Source organism: Xiphophorus maculatus, chromosome 3, assembly GCF_002775205.1.
Source record: "Xiphophorus maculatus strain JP 163 A chromosome 3, X_maculatus-5.0-male, whole genome shotgun sequence".
Taxonomy (NCBI): Eukaryota; Metazoa; Chordata; class Actinopteri; order Cyprinodontiformes; family Poeciliidae; genus Xiphophorus; species Xiphophorus maculatus.
In genome coordinates, this window is record NC_036445.1 from 2,321,895 (window position 1) to 2,340,244 (window position 18,350).

The window sequence follows — 18,350 nt, forward strand, 5'->3', positions numbered from 1 at the left end:
CTCTATGAAACCTATAATTAGCAAACCGTACCCTGAATGAAAGGACAATTAGAGAACCACTCTGGATAAATCTAGCAGACTTTGTCAATACACCCAAACCACAGTGTAATAAAAGGTTTAATTTTAATCCACTTTTCTCATTTTCTGCTTCGTTGTGTTCTTGCTGCTCCAGTCACACAAGTTGACCCGAGTATTGTTAGACCAGTTCAGGTAGATAAATCAGAAAAATTGCATTGCAAAATCTATTTTGGGGGTTCCTCACAAATATGCAGGGTGTTGTTGACGTGCACGAATTTGTGTATCCGGAGACGGGGAAAAAATTCCATGTTTCACCCCAAAAAGGATCAGCGCTGCTCCCACCGGCTGGTTAGCGCTGTCCAGAGGTTTCTCTGTGGCTACAAGGGGGTTGTTTTGTGGTTGCAAATTGGGCTGGTGCTGTGAGAGCTGATGTTATTCTAGGAAAGTCTTGTTTTCCTCCACTTTCCCACTCAGTCTTTCATTCCTTCTGCCCTCATCTCCTCCTCAGTATTGATATTTCATATCTCCCCTGAGATTGGGAGATATGCTGTTCATTGCTTGTCAAATGAGAGACAGTGCTGCCCTTATCTAGCCGACTCTACGTTTCATGCGTGTTCAGCTTCGACTCAGCTGTGCGTTTCACATTAGTTTCAGTGCAGCAGCTCTGACACGGTCCAAACTGGTGGAGCTGGTCTTGCAGCTAATTGCGCTGCATATCTGTAGCTTGTTGGCAAACACGCAATCGCTCCACAGCACCGGCTGCAGACATTTTGAAGTTGTGTAACTGCAGGTAATCCATTCTTTCTTAAAACTGGTGCCATCTTGCTGACATAAACTAATGTGGGCTTATTCACACAAGTAATTACATTTTCACAGAGACCTGCACACACAAACAGGCGCACACACAGAAAGAGGAGCAGACTGTCGGACTAAAACTCTCGTGCTCTATATTTCTCACACTGAGAAAAGCATATTTATTTTGACTCTGCTGTTACACAGGAATGTGTCGGCACAGCAAATGGCAGGCTATAGAGAGGCATATCCCATCCTGATGATTTATGACCTATGTTCAAAAGAAGACTGGTTTTCGTATTTTTTTTCCCGCTGCACATTTGCCCCCCACTTTTTTTTTTTTTCTCTCAGCTGCTTCATCCACATGAGCAGTCATGTAGACATACCAGCCTCTTGGCCTACTTGCCTGGGTTCACTAATATTGTCCTCTGTTGTACCAGACAGATCCACACAGTCCCCATTTATCATCAGGCTTATTACCGACATGATTCCTGCGCTCCCTTTCTACGTTTCTTTCCCTGGCGTAGGAAATGACTGTGGCTAATGTTTTTCTCTCTCTTCTGTTTCATGCAGGGACATCGGGTCAGCGGGTGAAGGTGGAACCAGAACTAGCTTCATATCCCGGCCAGACGGTCAACCTACGCTGCGCCTTCCCGGACCCGACAGGGATTCAGCTAACAATGGTCAGATTCTCATTTCCAAAATGAAATTATCTTTTTTTTTTTTTCTTTTTTCCCTCAATCTGTATTTGATTATTTGTGTTCACTGATGTGCTCATATCTGCTGTACACTTTTGGCTTTCTTCACCCAAACATTACAGCATATTGCTGCTGCCTTGTGGCTCAGTAATTTGGTGAAATTGCTTGGAAATAAAACAGGGTTTCTGCAGGGTCTTAAAATCTCATAAGGCTCCAATTTATTTATTTTCCATTTAGGGGTTTTAAGAAGTCTTAAATATGTTGAGGTTTTGAATTTCATTAAGTATCATATTACATTTATACATGGCAGCTGTGGCTCTACTTCGCTCACGTTAGTCGGTGTTTCTCCTCCAATGGCGCTTGCCCCTCTCCATTCTCACATTGAACGGTTTAGCCAATGTCGTACCGCCTCATAATGGACCGAGCCTATCAATGTCCGCGCTCACAATGGAAATCGGCCAATCACCGTGGCGACATGCGAACCTATCAATGTCCGCGCTCACAATGGAAATCGGCCAATCACCGTGGCGACATGCGAACCTATCAATGTCCGCGCTCACAATGGAAATCGGCCAATCACCGTGGCGACATGCGAACCTATCAATGTCCGCGCTCACAATGGAAATCGGCCAATCACCGTGAGCCCTCCCTCTCTCAGACGCCCTCACGCCCCCCACCACCACAAACAAAACAAATTTCGAATTTTATTTTTAAAAATAAAAACCGTTGGAAGATTCTGAAAGTCAGATGTCAGTAGCCTAGCTTCGTTGAAGAAGGATTCGTCATCACATCATTGATCTCTCGACCTAAACGATCTTGCTGTGAGTACCCATTAATATTGTTTATTGTCTGTTGTCGTTCAAACAGATTTCGTATTTATAATTGTACATCAGCTAAAATAATATATTGTGGGTTAAATAAAAGGGCGACATAATGATGTCATGTTCTGAGTGCAAGAGTAAGGACACATTTTATTTTATAATATAGTAGTAACATTTTAAGTTAAAATGTAAATGCATACATAGATATCAACCTATATATAGACCAACCTCGATCGATCGATCGAGGGTTATAGTTTTTTTTTTTTACCTCATCATAATTAGCACAGAAAACTATGGCTTTGATTTTACTTTTAAATGCTTTTATGTCATACCCATTGTTAGTTGTGCACAAAGTGCATCATTAGTTTATGGAATTTGATTCTGCTAATTCCCAATGTTATCTTCAGATGAGCACCAAGCCAAAGAGCCACAAAGGTATGGGGGATGGGGAGTGGATGGCAAGGCTTAAGGCATTTGCCAGCACTGGGGTTTGGCCTTCCAATGCAGGGAATAGACCAGCCCCAAGGCAGAAGAAATGGCATGATATCTATCAGAAGGTAAAGTGAAGTCACTGTTTCATTCACTTGTGTGTGTAGATATGTTTATAAAAAAGGACAGACTTGAGTAGCTGTCATTAATAAGATTATGTTACACTGTTTCAGATAGAAAAATGCCCCATGCAAGTTCGGGGACAGACCACCCTTTTTGGAGCGTCTGTCACTTGTGACTGTGGCTTTCACACTGTTAAAGTAAGCTGGTTTAAAATAATATCTAATAACAATCACTTCTTAGTCAAATTTGAAGCTATGTCTTGTCTCTTGCAATTCTGGTGAATGGTGACTTTTATACTTAAAATATCTTTGTTTTGGTAGCCTGCACTGCAGCCTCCTTCTGCACCTCCTTCTTTGACCCCACAGTCTGTGGGTTCACAATCTAATTCTGGAGATACAGCAACAGCCACCCGCTGTTTCCTGAGGTCCCCTCCATCTTTGTCAAGGGTAAATGTTCTTGTTTGTTTGCTCAATACTTTATATTATTGATTCTGTCTTGGCAACAAACTATAATAGTTTTTGAACAAAACATTTTCTTGTGCTTATTTTGATGTAGTGATTTATAAAGTATATACTTCACATGATTGTACATTTCTCGTTATTTCTCGTTAGGCAGTCAGCTGCCTCCACCCAGCCTGCTGCCTCCACCCTGTCTGCTGCCTCCACTCTGTCTGCTCCCTCCACCCAGCCAGCTCCCTCCACCCAGCCAGCTCCCTCCACCCAGCCAGCTCCCTCCACCCTGTCTGCTGCCTCCACCCAGCCTGGCATTGCTGAGCCTATGTCAGAGGTGGGCATTCATAGTAAGCTGTAGAATTGAAGAAAAATTTAATAAAACTTCAAATAACTTCAACATTATTTATGTTTTCTCAGGGTTTAGATGAGGCCGGTGTACCAGGCCTGGACAAAGTTGACAGCTTGGCTGAGTATCTGGTGGAGCTAAGGAGCAAAACCTCACTGGTGCTGACCAACCAGGAGGTCAGTAACATGCATTGTTGCTTGCTGCAGACATGCACACGCCTTTCACCTCACTTGCATATTGTTGTCCTAATGTAAAATTGTTTTATTTTCCTGTTTAGGTGAGCTGCATTGTTGCTCTGTGGCAGAACCTGCTGGAGTTTGATAAACAGAGAACGGTATTTGCTGCAAGACATCAAGAAAGATTGAACACTGGGAGGTTTCGGTCCCCCAAGAAGAGGCAAGAATTTACTCCTGGGGTTGAGAGTGTAAAGAGGCATGCTCTAACCACTCCAGCCCCATCTGCCCAATGGCCAGACTGCTGCCGCTTGGTGGAGACCATCTTTGTCCGACTGTGCAATATCCATCGTAGTCCAAAGAAAAGAGGAGCAGGCACAGTCTCCAGGTGCAGCCCCTGCTCAACCTGGTAGAGAACCTCGAAAATTGACTCGCAAAGTTTTGCACAACACATGCAAAAAATGCGGGCAGTTTAGAATAGCTGAAACAGGACACAGCCAATATAGAGGGCAAATTTACTGTCCCTCTAATGAAAGTCTCACTAAAGAGCAGTGGCTGGAACAAATTAAAAAGAAAAAATAAACATTTTCTTTATTTTAAATAACTTCACTGTATATAAGTTTTATTTAGTTCATAGTGTGTTTATTTTGTTTTGGGTTAATGATACAGATATTTATTCTTATTGTCATTGTGTACACAAAGTAATTCAACAAACCATACAGTAAAAGGATTTAAGTCCTTCAGCAAACCACAAATTTCTTGGTTAAGAAAAAGAAATGGGAGACTTCAATGGAAATGTGTTGCATCCAAATGCTACAATGTTTTGGGACTAACTAAAAATGTTTAATTCACTGTCTTAATTGTTGAATAAATATTTGGTTCTTTTAAACCGATAAGGTCTATGGTCTTTTGTGAGTAAATATTAGCTGCTTCAAATTCTGAATTATTGGTAATTTAAGCATACACTAGAAAAAAGATATCATTCACTTCACTCAAAGTACTTTAGGAAAGACACTTGCAATTTTAGTTTCAGTCACTGTTTTGTGGGAAAAATGAAAATAAGCACTGGGTATGATTAAGGACATTAAAATATACATCAAGTATATAGTATACAGTATAATTTAACACATTAATTTGAATATATCAGAATAAAAAAGCAAAATTAATTAAGCAATTCAAAGTTTTAAAAAGAAAGCCTTTTATGACAAGTGTTGGGTTTTAGTTTACAGTACTACACTATCTGTACAAAAAAGCATTTAAAATGTTTTCAAGATACAAAAAAACAGCCGTTACTTCATAACACTTAAACATTAATTGTGGGAAATCTTTTCACTAAAACATAGTATGGCGACTGGTGGGATCGAACTCGCGACTCTGGGATCGGCCTCACTCTTCCCCTTTCTTCTCCCCTCCCTTTCTTCCCCCTTCCTTCCTTTCTTCCCCCCCCCCAAGCAGACTATTGTTCCCCAACTTTGGCGCAGTGGGTAGAGTAGTTGTCTTGTAATCGGAAGGTTGTAGGTTTGATTCCAGCTTCCTCCTGTCAAATGTCAATGTAGGCATTCAACCCCAAGTTGCCCACCGAGCTACATATGGGTGTATAAATGTGTTTTATACATTTAATAGCTCTTTGAGGTGTCAAAATGACTGGAAAAGTGCTATAGAAATTGAATCCATTTACCATTTGTGTGTGTATCTTATTTTTGAGAGAGGCACCGGCAGCAATCATTTGACGTGAGTTTTTGTAGATTAAACCCCTTGATGCTGAGTGAGTTTTCCTCTGATGCTGCAGTCTAGGGATATACATTACATACAAAACGAATATAAATGAAGAGGAGTAGATAAAATGATCACAAATCCACAATGTTGAGTTTAGAAAGAGATAAGTATATTTAAAAAAAGCAGGAACAGAACGCGCTCACCATTACCAGATATGGAAAACGATGTTCCGGGATGATAAAAGTGATGTTGCACATGTTAAGCTTCCTTACTAGTTTTTAGTTGGAGATGAGACAAAATATCATGCACCCAAGTTTTTTGGCAACGTTAAAGAATTCGGTCATATAAATTGATCTAATCTACTGATGCAGCACCAGTCTGACCCACGTTGAGCACGCAAACATGCCATTAACACACTTGCATTATCTGTTATGTTAACCTCACAACACACAAAGTAGTAAGGGACAAAGGAGTGAATTACTCTGTGCTGCAAAAGCAGAAAAAATGGCCAGTGGTTGATATCCGGTACTTTTGTTTACAACCACTTCAATCAGTCCTATTATGATAAACAATGAAGGACAATAATCACTCTCAGCTGTAAATGCCACTGCTGCTCTGGGTAGCTGTGTTGTTTAAATTAGTAAGCGGCGGTGAAATTGATAAATGAAAATCTAATAATGAAGTGTTCAAACATACCGACACCAAAGAAAATGGATTTCTCTCAAACAGCTGCCAAACGCTCATTTTGTTCTGCATAGCAACCAAAATGGCAACAATCGACACAAATTCCCAGTCTGGGTCACCAGGTGTGGGCGCGTCTTCACTGTTTTGTGGTTCTTGAACTCGTTCAACCAATCATGTCCAGAGAACAGTATGGAAACATACTTGCTCAAAGCATAATTGCTCATGGTGTGTCTCCAAAAAATAATTCATGGAGTATCTTGGCTGTGGTTCACCTCATTGCTTAGTTTTTAGCAGAAACTCATTATACTGCTGTAGAAACAGCTGAGATCTTCCTCCTGTTCGGTTTTTGGCTTCTTCCCTTTTCCTATCATATTTGTTCATTGTTCTTCAAAACCTATTCACTGACTCTTTAGCTGCTGTCAAAATCTTATTGTTTGGTCAGAAATGCACAAAATATTAAGTAGCTCTTAGTGGTGAGGCCTTTAAATCAAATTTTGGTAAATTTTACTTAAGAAGTGCCTTGTGTTTAAATTGAGTTTGTTTTTAAGTCGTAGGATTTAAATAAATAAATGTGATGAATGCTGCAGTAGGCAACATTTAATAGAAAGGTTTTTACTTATTTGTTAAAACTGTCACTGACTGTACTACACAGATGATCTTTGAAAAAATCTGCCATATGCATAAATACACCACCAAGTCAAACAACCAATCAGAGCCAGAAGGAGGGTCTTGGTGCTGTCAATCACTTTTGTGTATGTGCTACGCACATCCTACCCTGCACAGCATGTACAAGCTCAAGATTGGTGGTTTTCTGCAGCTTAGCTAATGTGAAGAAACATCAGCTAAGCTGCTAATGTGAAGAAACATTAGCTAAGCTGCTAATGTGAAGAAACATCAGCTAAGCTGCTAATGTGAAGAAACATTAGCTAAGCTGCTAATGTGAAGAAACATCAGCTAAGCTGCTAATGTGAAGAAACATTAGCTAAGCTGCTAATGTGAAGAAACATCAGCTAAGCTGCTAATGTGAAGAAACATTAGCTAAGCTGCTAATGTGAAGAAACATCAGCTAAGCTGCTAATGTGAAGAAACATTAGCTAAGCTGCTAATGTGAAGAAAGATCAGCTAAGCTGCTAATGGCAAAGAAACATCAGCTAAGCTGCTAATGCTAATTTAAAAGAAACATTAGCTGAGCTGCTAATGCTAATGTGGAGGAACATCAGTTAAGCTGCTAATGCTAATGAAGAAGAAACAACCCAACATTCCAGGGAAACAGTTTTTAAGGAAAACAGACTCCGCTGTGAAGGAGGAGTTGTAGCGCAGCAGAGAGCAAGGGGGAGGGTGTGGGCATTGCCTACATAAACATCATTGACAGCACCAAGACCCGCCTCCTGTTTCTGACTGGTTGGTCTTGAACTTAATCTACTGAAACTTGCAGAAACTATGTAGCAGATTGACTGCTATAATAAATGATTCAGTTACATTTTGACAAAACCTAGAAGTTTTGTGCAGGTGGAGAAGAATAATTCACTGAACTCACAGGATCTTCAGTTCAGCTTCATGTTCCGTTTTTGTTTTTAATTAGCCAAATTAAACCTTAATCTAACAAATGATTGCTTGCAGAAATCATTCTAAGGCAGCCAATAGGTTTTTATCACATTTGAGCTTAATGTTTTATTACTCTAAATAAACAACACTAAGCTTCATTTTGCTTCAGGGGATTGAATATGGTAATGGAAGCCACTTTTTGGCTGCATTTAAATGAAGTGGAAGTGCACAACTTTAGCAGCTTCCCAGAGAACAACTGAGAGTTTTGCTCCTGGAAATATTCCCATCCATATTCATACCTGCTGCACTCACCTGATTGTAATTCTGCACGTGTTGCTCCGTGTAGTTTACATTTAAATCTGGACGCCTTCAAAGACTCTCCAGTGTTTCTTATCGATGCTGTGATGAATGAGGTTTGCAGTTCTTCTCTGCTGCTTTATGCTGACCTCAAACGTGCTCCGTTGCAGGTCACTTGGATATACGAGCCAAAGGATGGAGAGAGGATGAACATAGCTGTGTTCCACCCTAACTTTGGCCCCAACTACCCTGAATCCCAGATGAAGGGCAGAGTCACCTTCAAACCCAGTCCACCAGAGCTGTCCAGCCCTTCCATCGAGATCAGTAACGTCAGGATGACAGACGAGGGTCGGTACGTCTGCGAATACGCAACGTATCCTGACGGCAACGAGCAGGGCATCACTCAGCTGGTCATGTTGGGTAGGTCACAGTCATAATCTGCTGATTTTAATAATTTTTGATTCAATTACTCTCAATGTGAATGTTTTTGTAAAGGTTCTGATGAGCAAGAAATTCATCTTAATCATATAATAGATCTGAGAACCACTTGTGTCTGAGTCTGTAGGTGACACTTTGTTGACCAATGTGGCTAACAAATGAGCAATTTATGAATTTCTTTAGGGGCGTCTCAATAAAACTGAACATCATCAATGTTCAGTTACTTAATTAGTTAAATTTTAAAAAGTAAAACTCATATTGTGTAGCTCTATTACCCACAGAAATGCATTTCTAAAGTTTATTTCAATGAATTTCTTTCTGAAATTTAGAATATTACATTAGACAATACAGGAAAGTTAAGGTTTGTACAGAGACTGTGGAGTGGAAGTCACACGAGGTCATTGCTAAAGAAGCTCACTGTTCAGATTGGCAACTCTGAACTTGTCAATAGAAAAATTGATTGAAAGGAAAAAATGTGTTAGAAACAGCTGCACAACTCCAAAGGATAACTGAAGCTGTGAGAGGACAGTGAAGCAAAGCCTGTTCAATTCTGAAAGTAAGATTTGGACTGCAGCTGATTCAGAGTTTCAAGTCAACAAACCCAACGATTGTTAGTCCTTCTGTAAGGCCGTTCTTCAACCAGAGAGGACATCTAGAGGGCCGTACCTGGGCTAAGAGGAAAAACAACTGAATTGCTGTTTAGTTTGAATAAAAGTAAAATTTTGCATTTCAGTTCTAAATCAAGGTCTCGGAGGGGAAGAGACTCATAATCATTCTCCTCCGCTGATGAAGAAAGGAACGATAATATCATCTGCTGATGTTCACTGTCCAGAGTCAGAGCTGCTGCATTTTAACCAGCCTCATGATTACTTCTGGCAGCTTTTCAGCAGGACTTTCAAAACTACCAATACCTTCATTAATGACCATCAGAGACTAGGCTTGATTACATGACCTGAACCCAACAGAGGATCTATGGAGAATTGTCAAGAGGAAGACGAGACTCCAGACCCAACGAGGCAGATGAGGAATCCGGGCCTCCATTGGACCTCAACAGAACCTCTTTCTGATCACCGTCATGCCGCTTTTCGTTGATGCAGGTTGTGATTCGTGCAAAGCTTGGATGTAGGTGTATGGAGATTTCTTTTTGTGCAACTCAGCAGAGACGTTAAAAACCACAAAATTCTGATCTAATGTTATTCGATCTAGTTGACAGATGACGAATTTCAATTATTTTTTGAGGATTATACTAAATAGCTAAATTTTTCATAGGTAATGATCAGTCTAATATATAATGCTTTTCACAGTTGGTGTTTCCCTCCTTCCTGAGTTCCTATTTTTTTGCATGTTTGTCAGACTTGTAAGTTGTAACAGTGGTTGGCCATGTAGCTTTTTTGTTCCTTCAATAATGAACTGTTCCATCATTTAAAAACTCAATTTTGTTTTTATTTGCGTTGATTTTGACTGATGCTCTGAAACGCTGACGTGTGACAAACCTGCAAACAAAAATCAGGAATGGAAGAAACACATTTTCGCACCTGTGTGTCTCGCTGTAAGTTTGAATCACATATTAAAACAAAATGAGAAGATATTTTAATTTAAGATGTAAATGTATGTTAACAGAAGGAACTTAACGTCTAGTTCTTAGTCTAGGGTAGTTAAATGGAAATCTCTGTTCTCAAGTGTTATTGACGGTTTTGTCTAAATGAATATGAGCTGGTATCTGCAGCATATTAACAGGGCCTGCTCCCAGTTTATCAGCCAACTATGTCAACACAGAGTTGGGAAATTGTCTGATGTTTACCTCTGCTGTTTTTTCTGTCTGGTGCTGTTTTCCCTTTGAAACGCTACGGTGAAATAAGGCTGACACGTTTCAAAGTAAAACCAAAAGCTTGAAACCGCAACACTGTTTCTGTGCTTTCATGGTGTCAGCTTTAATCCGACTATGCTGTACAAGGTGATGATCAACACCTCACACTGCGGCTGATGCCTTTTTGTAGGGGCTGTTAGATCGCAGCTGCGTCTGAAAATGTGCAGCAACAACAAATTGGGTTAATTGGCAAAAGTTATTCACATGTTTGCAGTAAATAAATGAAATAACAGTTGTTGTTGTTTTTTTTAATCCAAATTGAACTCTACAGTAAATCCCACTTTTAATATCGTTGATGAATTTTTACCCAGTGTAAAACATCCAGAGGTTTCTGATTTTAATGTTGTTGTTTTTTTGGTAATCCCCTTAAAAAATCCATAGATCTACCAATTGAGTATATCAATGGCTAAATTAAAGCTTATCCAAAAAATTTTTAGTATTTGGGATGAGTTTGTGCAAGTCTTCAACTTTTAGAGTTTAAGAGTTGCAATATGAAAAGAGATTATAACTTTGATTCAAACCCTTAATTTTTAGACCATTAGGATTAATGTGGGCAAAAATGTTGATAAAAGTAGATGAAAAGAACCATTTGGGCCCATGGAGGATTATATTGCTTAATACATCTAACATTACAAGTTAAATAGAGCTTAAAATTAAATGGAGAATGACTGTTTTAATATCCCTTGCAGTATGGACCAGAGTCATTCCAGCATTTTCTTTGGTATTTTATAAAAACACTTGAATTTTAGGAGCAGTGTGATGAATATTTATAAGATTTTTTTTTAAACTTTGGTTTTCCTTGATACAGATATTGGCTCATTCTTGTGCTGAAAGTCTCAGTTGGTAAAAATCCATACAGCTCCCATTGTAATGCAGTAATGGAACAAATTTTGTGTTTTTTATGTTAAAGATGTAATTTAAAATTATGTAAATGCATACTATCCCTATAACGTTTATTTGTAAAGTTAAAGAAGAAGAAGAATTGCTTTATTCATCCCAGCAGGGAAATTATTTATTTTATTATTTTATTTTTAATTAGTTATTTATTTAAAAGCTCAAGGAAGAAATGCGTAACTTCATCCTACTTAAATTTGAGCTGATAAATCTGTTGCCTGAATCTCATTTATTTTATTTTTATTTAATAGTCAATGAATGAAGATATTGTTCTGTGCAGAGTAACCCAGTCAAAGATGATCTGTGCTACTTCACAGGTTCTTGGTTTGAGTTTTTACAACTTTCACACACCATCAACACATTGATTAGTGAGGGTAAAATCTAAAACAAGTTGGCCAGCTGTCCTCAGTTTATTTTACTTTTCTTGCCAAAAGTGTTCAGTCATTTCAGTTTTCCAGACTCGCTGAATCTGAGCCAAAGGAAAGTGAAGCATTTATTTTTTTTATATAATTTTTTTTGTGCAATGTGGTCACCCATCTGGTTATAGTTAGAACATACTTACCTAGGGGACAAATGCAAGGCATCTTGTGCTGCTCTTTAATTCAAACACAGATTTTAAAAGGATTTAACATCAGAGCCTTATTGCTGATATAAGAGGCATCAGACGAATAGTTTTATTCTTCTTAATGTAAGGCAGGCGAGGATCAGCACCCAGCGGCTCCGCGGCCCCTCACCTCACCAACTCGCCGATCGTCTGTGCTTTCCCTCAGGCGGCGTATTGATCTGGCTGCTTGTCATGCCTGCTGTCAGTTCCTGTCTTCCTGCTCTCCTCTGATCCCGCAAGGCTATCAGAGAGGGCAAATGAGAAGGGAGGCGGCGCAGAGGGAGAAATGACTGACATCATGTCGTCATTTAGAAACGGTGTATGGAAATGCAGCGGGCCAGACGGGGACGTGGCTTATCAGCGTTGGGTGATGGGGTGTAGAGAGGAAGTAGATGAGGCAGGATCGGCGAGTTTAGCAGGCTTGCCTGTAATTGTTTGTCAATGAAATCTCAGGAGAGAGAAAAAAAGATTAACTGGACAGAGAGGGTTTGATTGGGGTTGGGAGGGCAGAGGATGTTTGCTTTTGTCAGCCAGACTGACTTAAATTGTTTATCAGTAAAAGATAATTGCTCACATTATCATTTCCCTCAGCTGTCTTATTTTCTGTTTATCTCTCAGTACATTCATTAATCCTCTTTCTTTTTTCCTTCTCCCTGTGCATCTTTTCTTCCACCAGCCAAGCCCTTGAACTCCGCCACCGCCGTAACGGTGAACGCCGGTACTCAGCCGGTCGTGGTGGCCCGCTGCGAGTCCAAAGATGGCCGCCCGGCAGCAAAGATCCAATGGTTGACCACAGCCAAAGGCAACTGGACAGAAACATCTCAGACGGGCACCGACAACACGGTGACGGTGACGAGCGAGTATCGCCTGGCGCCGACGGCCATGGACAACGCGAAGGACCTCACCTGTCTGGTGACACACAGGACCCAGCTCAAAGACGAGAGCCTCCCACTGAAGCTAGCCATTCAGTGTAAGACCGCCCCCCCCCACACACACACACACACACACACACACCGAGGGACCCTGCTCTCATGATTTCCCCTGGCGCTCACACTAATGTGATGGGCTTTGAACATTTCAAACCTCACAGTGAATAATTAAACTTATTTCCCTTCCTTCTCCAATTTCCCTCCTGTCATTCACTCGTCCTGCGTCAGACCCCCCTGTGGTTGAAATTGAGGGATATGACAACAATTGGTACGTGGGCCGTACGAACGTGGGGCTCCTCTGCAAGGCTAACGCAAACCCCATTCCTCTCTCTGTGGAGTGGAAAACGTGAGTATTGGGTCATTATGGAGGCTTTTATCGTTCCGTCTTTCTGCCGTTTAAAGGCTTCCTTTCCTCCACTTGTAGTTTACTCTTCAGTCTGCAAGCGTTTCAGAACTGTAACTGTAAGTTTTTATTATTGACTCTGAGAAACAGTGAAATGACTGAGTTATAATAGGATTTGTGGCAAGATTGAATTCTTCCACAAACGCAGCACGAAGACTGTGCACAACGTCTTGTTTTCCTTAATTATTGGCCATCTTATGTAAAGCTGTAGGAACTACTAAAATAATATAGAGGAAATAAATCTGGACATTTTAAGCTTGAATATTAACATTTTTCTTATTTTTAATAACCGTCTTACTTTATAAAAGTTAGACGCTGAATTCTTTCACATAGAAATGGATCATCAATTCAACTGCTGTTCTGAAGCAAACTATTTTCAGCCTTATGAGCTTTAAAATCTGGACTTTTTCTGATCAGTGAAACCTTTTATAAGGCTTGCCAGCTTGTGATAACCACACAAAATCTGGTCAGATAGAGATACTGGGTAAAGAAGGCTTTATGTTTGCTATTTTGGTATCTGTAAGGCATATAAAAATCAAGCTAGAGAAGCACAGAGATATAAGTGGCTGTTTAAATATAAACAAATTGAGACTAGGGTTTTTGGTTCTTTCATGCTGCAAAGGAGTGAGAGAGAGAGTGAAACTTAAAGCAGATAACAGGAAGGCTGAATGAATTACAGAAAGTCATTACACGCGTGTTTTTACGCCACTCCTTCTAATGGTATTTCTAAAGAACAACAGCATTTAAGATTGGTTTTCTTTTCCTTTCTGTTTCATACATTGTAGTTATTTAAAGAAACTGAGCCAAGTTGACACTGGTTGGTGAAAGATTTACAAAATTCTGGTTGGTTCATCTCCAGTTCAACAATTGTTGGAGCTGGGGAAAACTATAGTCATTATAATTCTGAATGTGACTTCTTCTTCCCCATATTTAATAGTGGATTTAATTTTTAGGAAAGCTGGACACTGACTGGTTATGCTCTGCCAATCAAGATTAGTGGAATTTATTGAGACTGGACAATGCAGCACATTCTGCTCATATATAAATTTTCTTTTCTGCCTCTCCTCACTGCTTTTTCCTTTTCTTTCCTACATTGATTTGCTCGTTTCCCCACAGAATGACAGGAGAGATGCCAGATACCGTGCAGATCAAAGAAAATGAGCTCAAGGTGTTGAAAGTGGACAGTTCTGTCAACACCACCTTCGTGTGCGAGGTCAAGAACAGCATCGGGGCCACCAGGGAACAGGTCACCATCAACGTCAGAGGTGAGCTGCATCCTGACTTAAGCAAGCTGCACTTTAGTTTAATTCGCACAATCGGTGCATAAATCTTTTTAGTTTGATTTCAAATGTGAGCGCCACATGTGTGCATTCGTCACTGGAAATGATTAATTGAAGTGTCCTTTTCATGCACTTCCCTGCTACGTAATGAATTGGCATCACAAATCCACTCATCTGCTGCTCTAAATAGATTAAAAGCAGTGCTTGGTGTAATTTGCACGAGTTGCAAATGTCCATACATGCTGATGAATTGTACATATTTAATGCATCAATAAAGCTTTGAGAATTCCAGCGGAGTAAAAGCAAAATGCACTGCTGGCTGTTCATTCATTACGTAAACTTACCTCAGGCTTGTGTATGAAAATATTTATATCCTGAAAACTGATGAGCTGGAACCAACTGCTCTTTCATCACACAAACCACACGTTTCCCCATTTTTTTATGCTCTTATTGCTTCCCCAGGGATACACCTTGTTTTCATCACATGCCACATAAACACTGCAGACACCCACACACACATTTTCTCTGTGCTGAGGTTGATCTTGGGTGTTTAGTGTAAGGTTAGTGGGTCCAGCTGCTCTGTCCTTGGTGTGTGTGTCTGAGGGGATGTAAATGCTGAGTCAGTGTGTGCATCCTTTTGGATTCTTTCCTTCAACATCATGCCTCTCTTTTTCTTCTTTCTGTTAGGAGTGCGTGCCACTTTTTCCACAGCTCTTTGCATGTTGTCGATACTTTTTATTCCAAGTTTTTATTCTGCAACAGTGTTCAAGGTCCTCTGTTTTTTTTGTGCATCTAGAGGCAATATTGCATATTTTTTATTTCTTTGGCCTCCATTTTTTTTCTGGTCTATTGTGCTTTCTTTCTTTTTTCAACCGAGGCCTCTCTTTACCCTGAAGCCATTCTTACACTTTATGACTCCTCAGAAGTACTTACATGCATTAATGTAAATGGAGGACCCAAAGCAAAGGAAATGAGCAGTAATTACACGTTAGACTACAAAACTGTGAGTGGTGTATTTGATTTGAATAGATGTAGATTTTATAAGCTCGTATGAAACCTGCTACTGGTGTTAATGATGCATCCATCTCACAAGTCGATGCAGGATTTTAGGTTCACAAAAACACAAGAGTAGTGGTGTTTTTGAGAAAACTGGAGTTTTTTTTACAAACATATTAAAGGTTTTGTGTTTAAATCTTATTCTAGTTCACATTTGACTTTTTAAAAAAGTTGTAGTTCTTCTTTTCTTATCCTGAGACGATTCTATTGGCAAAAAAAGTCCTTTTGAACAAGATGGAATATCCTTAAATTTAAGCTTATCAAAAAAATATTCTATTTTGAAATTAATTTTGATCAATATCAATTATTGCAATTATCACTGAAAATATGTTAACTAGTTGATCTGTGGTAATGTTTCTAACTTCTCTTTGTTTGCAAGTGATAAAAATGTTATAAGATTTTTAGGTTTGCAGTGTGAACAGTTGTTTCTCTATTCAGTGAAAACATTAACGGATCCTCTGGTTGTGTCTCCATGTGATTTAATGCTACTATTTTTAGTCTTTAGAAATACAATTGAAGTGCTTGGAGTGCAGACGTAGTCCTTCTGATGATGGGTGGGTTATACTTCTAGAGCTGTTTGCAACTGGAGACAAAAAGATGATAAAATGCAATTGGTTGCTTCTTAAAAATGGTTTGGTTAAAATTTTAAATCTTTTTGTCCAATCCCTCTCCAGACTCATTAAGAAACTGTGAAGCAGCTCTTAGTGCCAAAGAGGAGTGGATGCTAACTTATGGCTAAATAATGGTTAGCCATATTCTCACAGTTCTAACAAATCATTTGTGTCTCTTCTTTCACTCTCATCGTTAATTTTGCTACAAAGTAGTTAAAATGTTTCCAGATAAATTATTGCTTGGCACTGGCAGACTATTATTCTTTAATGCGTCTGTTGGCGAATGTTGTCAGCTAGCCTAATGAGTAATTTTTATTAGCCAACTCGGTCAATACGGCGTAGCAACTCAAGAGGTGCTTCCATTCTTACTTCAATTTTTGAGTCATAAAACTACTAAATGGGTACAACAAGTAAATCTTCAAAGCCCTAACCTTCATATTAGAGTGACTGATATAACTTCACCAGATGAAGATTCCTCTTCGAAATGAAGAATTTTAACTTAATTTTAAGACATTTTGCTAGAAAAAAAACATAGTTTGAAAAAAGAGATTTTTGCGTATTTGTTTGAATTTAATATCTCAGAAGTTTTTAAAAACTATGACATGGAGGAGCACGTTTTATCATGTTTCTCTTGCTTTATGTGCCAAGAACTAAAAAAAAAAAAAATTTTGTGTTTCTGGTGTTATGACCCAGCTGGTTCAGCTGTAGCAAAACACATTTAAATATGGACTTCAAAAAATAATTGAGATTTTTGTGGAGCAAAATGAGCAACAAAGCAAGCAGGCAGCCTCATGGCATCTGGCATAGCTCAGGCCAAAGCAGGTGGATCAGGCAAGAGTCGGACAAAAGCCCCCCAGAACCAGAGCAGCTGGCAACAGTGGGGTAACGTTGGTTAACTGGGAACCTGCAGACATTAACTGGAGCTTCAGTCTGACAGTCGGACCTTTTTCTCAACAGAGCAAAAGAGGACAGTGGTTGATATTTAGACCAGTGCCGAGGTGGATAAGATCGATTGAGAAGATGGATTTCACATGTATCAGTTGATCACTGATCTCCCAAAATTAAGGAAATTGGGGCAGAATTATTGTCTGGCCAATTTATCGATGCACTCCTATTAAATTTCAATGAAAAATATAAAGTCAAGAAGTTAATGACTTGGAGAAAAGCTAAACTATGTTAAAGTAAAAACGTCTAGCTGCAATATTGAGCCTTTCACTGCTTTAGTCATTATTAACTCATCCTTTAAAATTGTACATACTTGTCAACATTGCTGCCATTTAAAATCAGAAATTATCATTTCTGATTTGAATCCCACAGTTAAGCGTAGTTTGTGAGAAACTGAAGAGATATTAAAGTGGGAATAAAATTGAATGCTGGAATATGTTTTGAAAAACATACTTCACTTTGTCAAGCGATATCAGCCCGTTAAATATTGCAAGATCTGGTAATACCCGTTGAGTTGCACATGTTTTTGTGTGGGCACTCTTATTTGTGAAAATCATCCATCTATGCAGACATGCATTCATGCGAGGAAGAGCCTCTGATGGTGTTTCTGTGCTTTGAAGTAAAAATGTCTAAAATGATGTCAGTAAGACTGGAAAAGAGGCCACAGAGTCCCTGCCCCCCCGCTCTGTTCTTCAAGAGTTCAGCAGGACCTTTCAGCAGAGTTCATCCCTGCATTTCACCTCATACAATATGCATCTCCTTCCACTCTTCTGTGGTATGATTGCACTTAATATGAAGTTATTTTCTGCTGACATAGGAGTAAACTGTGTCTATAATGGAGGAGAAAGTGCATGTTTTCTGCTGGCTACATCTTAAAAGCCACCCAGGCTCTTTATGCTCTAATTTTTAGCTTTTTTCACCCTCTTCATATTTTGCTTGTTCATTATGATTATCCCTCTCTCTACTTCCCCATCTTCGAGGTCTCTTGGCTTTTTATGGTGCCACAGTATGCGTCAGTAAACCCCTGGGGGCCACTTTCTACTGCTACATGCAGTAGTAGTGTAGCTGGCCTTTGTAGCACAAAGGATTTTTTCCATCTCCTGCTGTGTTTTAAAAGTGAGGAAGACTGGAAGATCCCACGAACAGGTGGAGGAAGATGGAGAGACTTGATTTCAGACTACAAAGCCGGGGAGTGTGCGCCGAGATAAATCAGTGCCAGCATGCACTCC

At 39.6% G+C, this 18,350-nt stretch overlaps 2 protein-coding genes across 5 annotated transcripts in view; both read left to right on the plus strand.

The window, feature by feature from the left end:
* Positions 1-18,350, plus strand: part of LOC102231310 (nectin-2-like) — a 121,034-nt gene that overhangs the window by 40,510 nt on the left and 62,174 nt on the right. For both annotated transcript variants that reach the window (XM_023331531.1, XM_005798736.2), the window contains exons 2-6: positions 1,384-1,493; positions 8,265-8,514; positions 12,574-12,867; positions 13,055-13,172; positions 14,346-14,494. In XM_023331531.1, the coding sequence (XP_023187299.1) occupies positions 1,384-1,493; positions 8,265-8,514; positions 12,574-12,867; positions 13,055-13,172; positions 14,346-14,494 (921 nt within the window). The remainder of the gene's footprint in view (positions 1-1,383; positions 1,494-8,264; positions 8,515-12,573; positions 12,868-13,054; positions 13,173-14,345; positions 14,495-18,350) is intronic.
* LOC111608198 lies at positions 1,929-5,217 on the plus strand. Of its 3 annotated transcripts, XM_023331534.1 has the most exons (7): positions 1,929-2,329; positions 2,737-2,886; positions 2,992-3,078; positions 3,202-3,327; positions 3,497-3,667; positions 3,751-3,855; positions 3,957-5,217. In XM_023331534.1, exons 2-7 carry the CDS (start codon positions 2,737-2,739, stop codon positions 4,263-4,265), a joined length of 948 nt encoding a protein of 315 aa, XP_023187302.1. In that variant the 5' UTR covers positions 1,929-2,329; the 3' UTR covers positions 4,266-5,217. The 3 variants fall into 3 exon arrangements, 2 of the variants coding, with proteins under 2 accessions (XP_023187302.1, XP_023187301.1); XR_002752594.1 differs by having other exon boundaries at positions 1,929-2,886; positions 3,493-3,667; positions 3,957-5,216; XM_023331533.1 differs by having other exon boundaries at positions 1,929-2,886.

Bases quoted from the DNA above. Each gene is read 5' to 3' on its own strand.
- LOC111608198 (XM_023331533.1), top strand. From the start codon at position 2,698: ATGGAATTTGATTCTGCTAATTCCCAATGTTATCTTCAGATGAGCACC. The intron at 2,887-2,991 runs GTAAAGTGAAGT...ACACTGTTTCAG, and splicing joins GGCATGATATCTATCAGAAG to ATAGAAAAATGCCCCATGCA. The intron at 3,079-3,201 runs GTAAGCTGGTTT...TTGTTTTGGTAG, and splicing joins GTGGCTTTCACACTGTTAAA to CCTGCACTGCAGCCTCCTTC.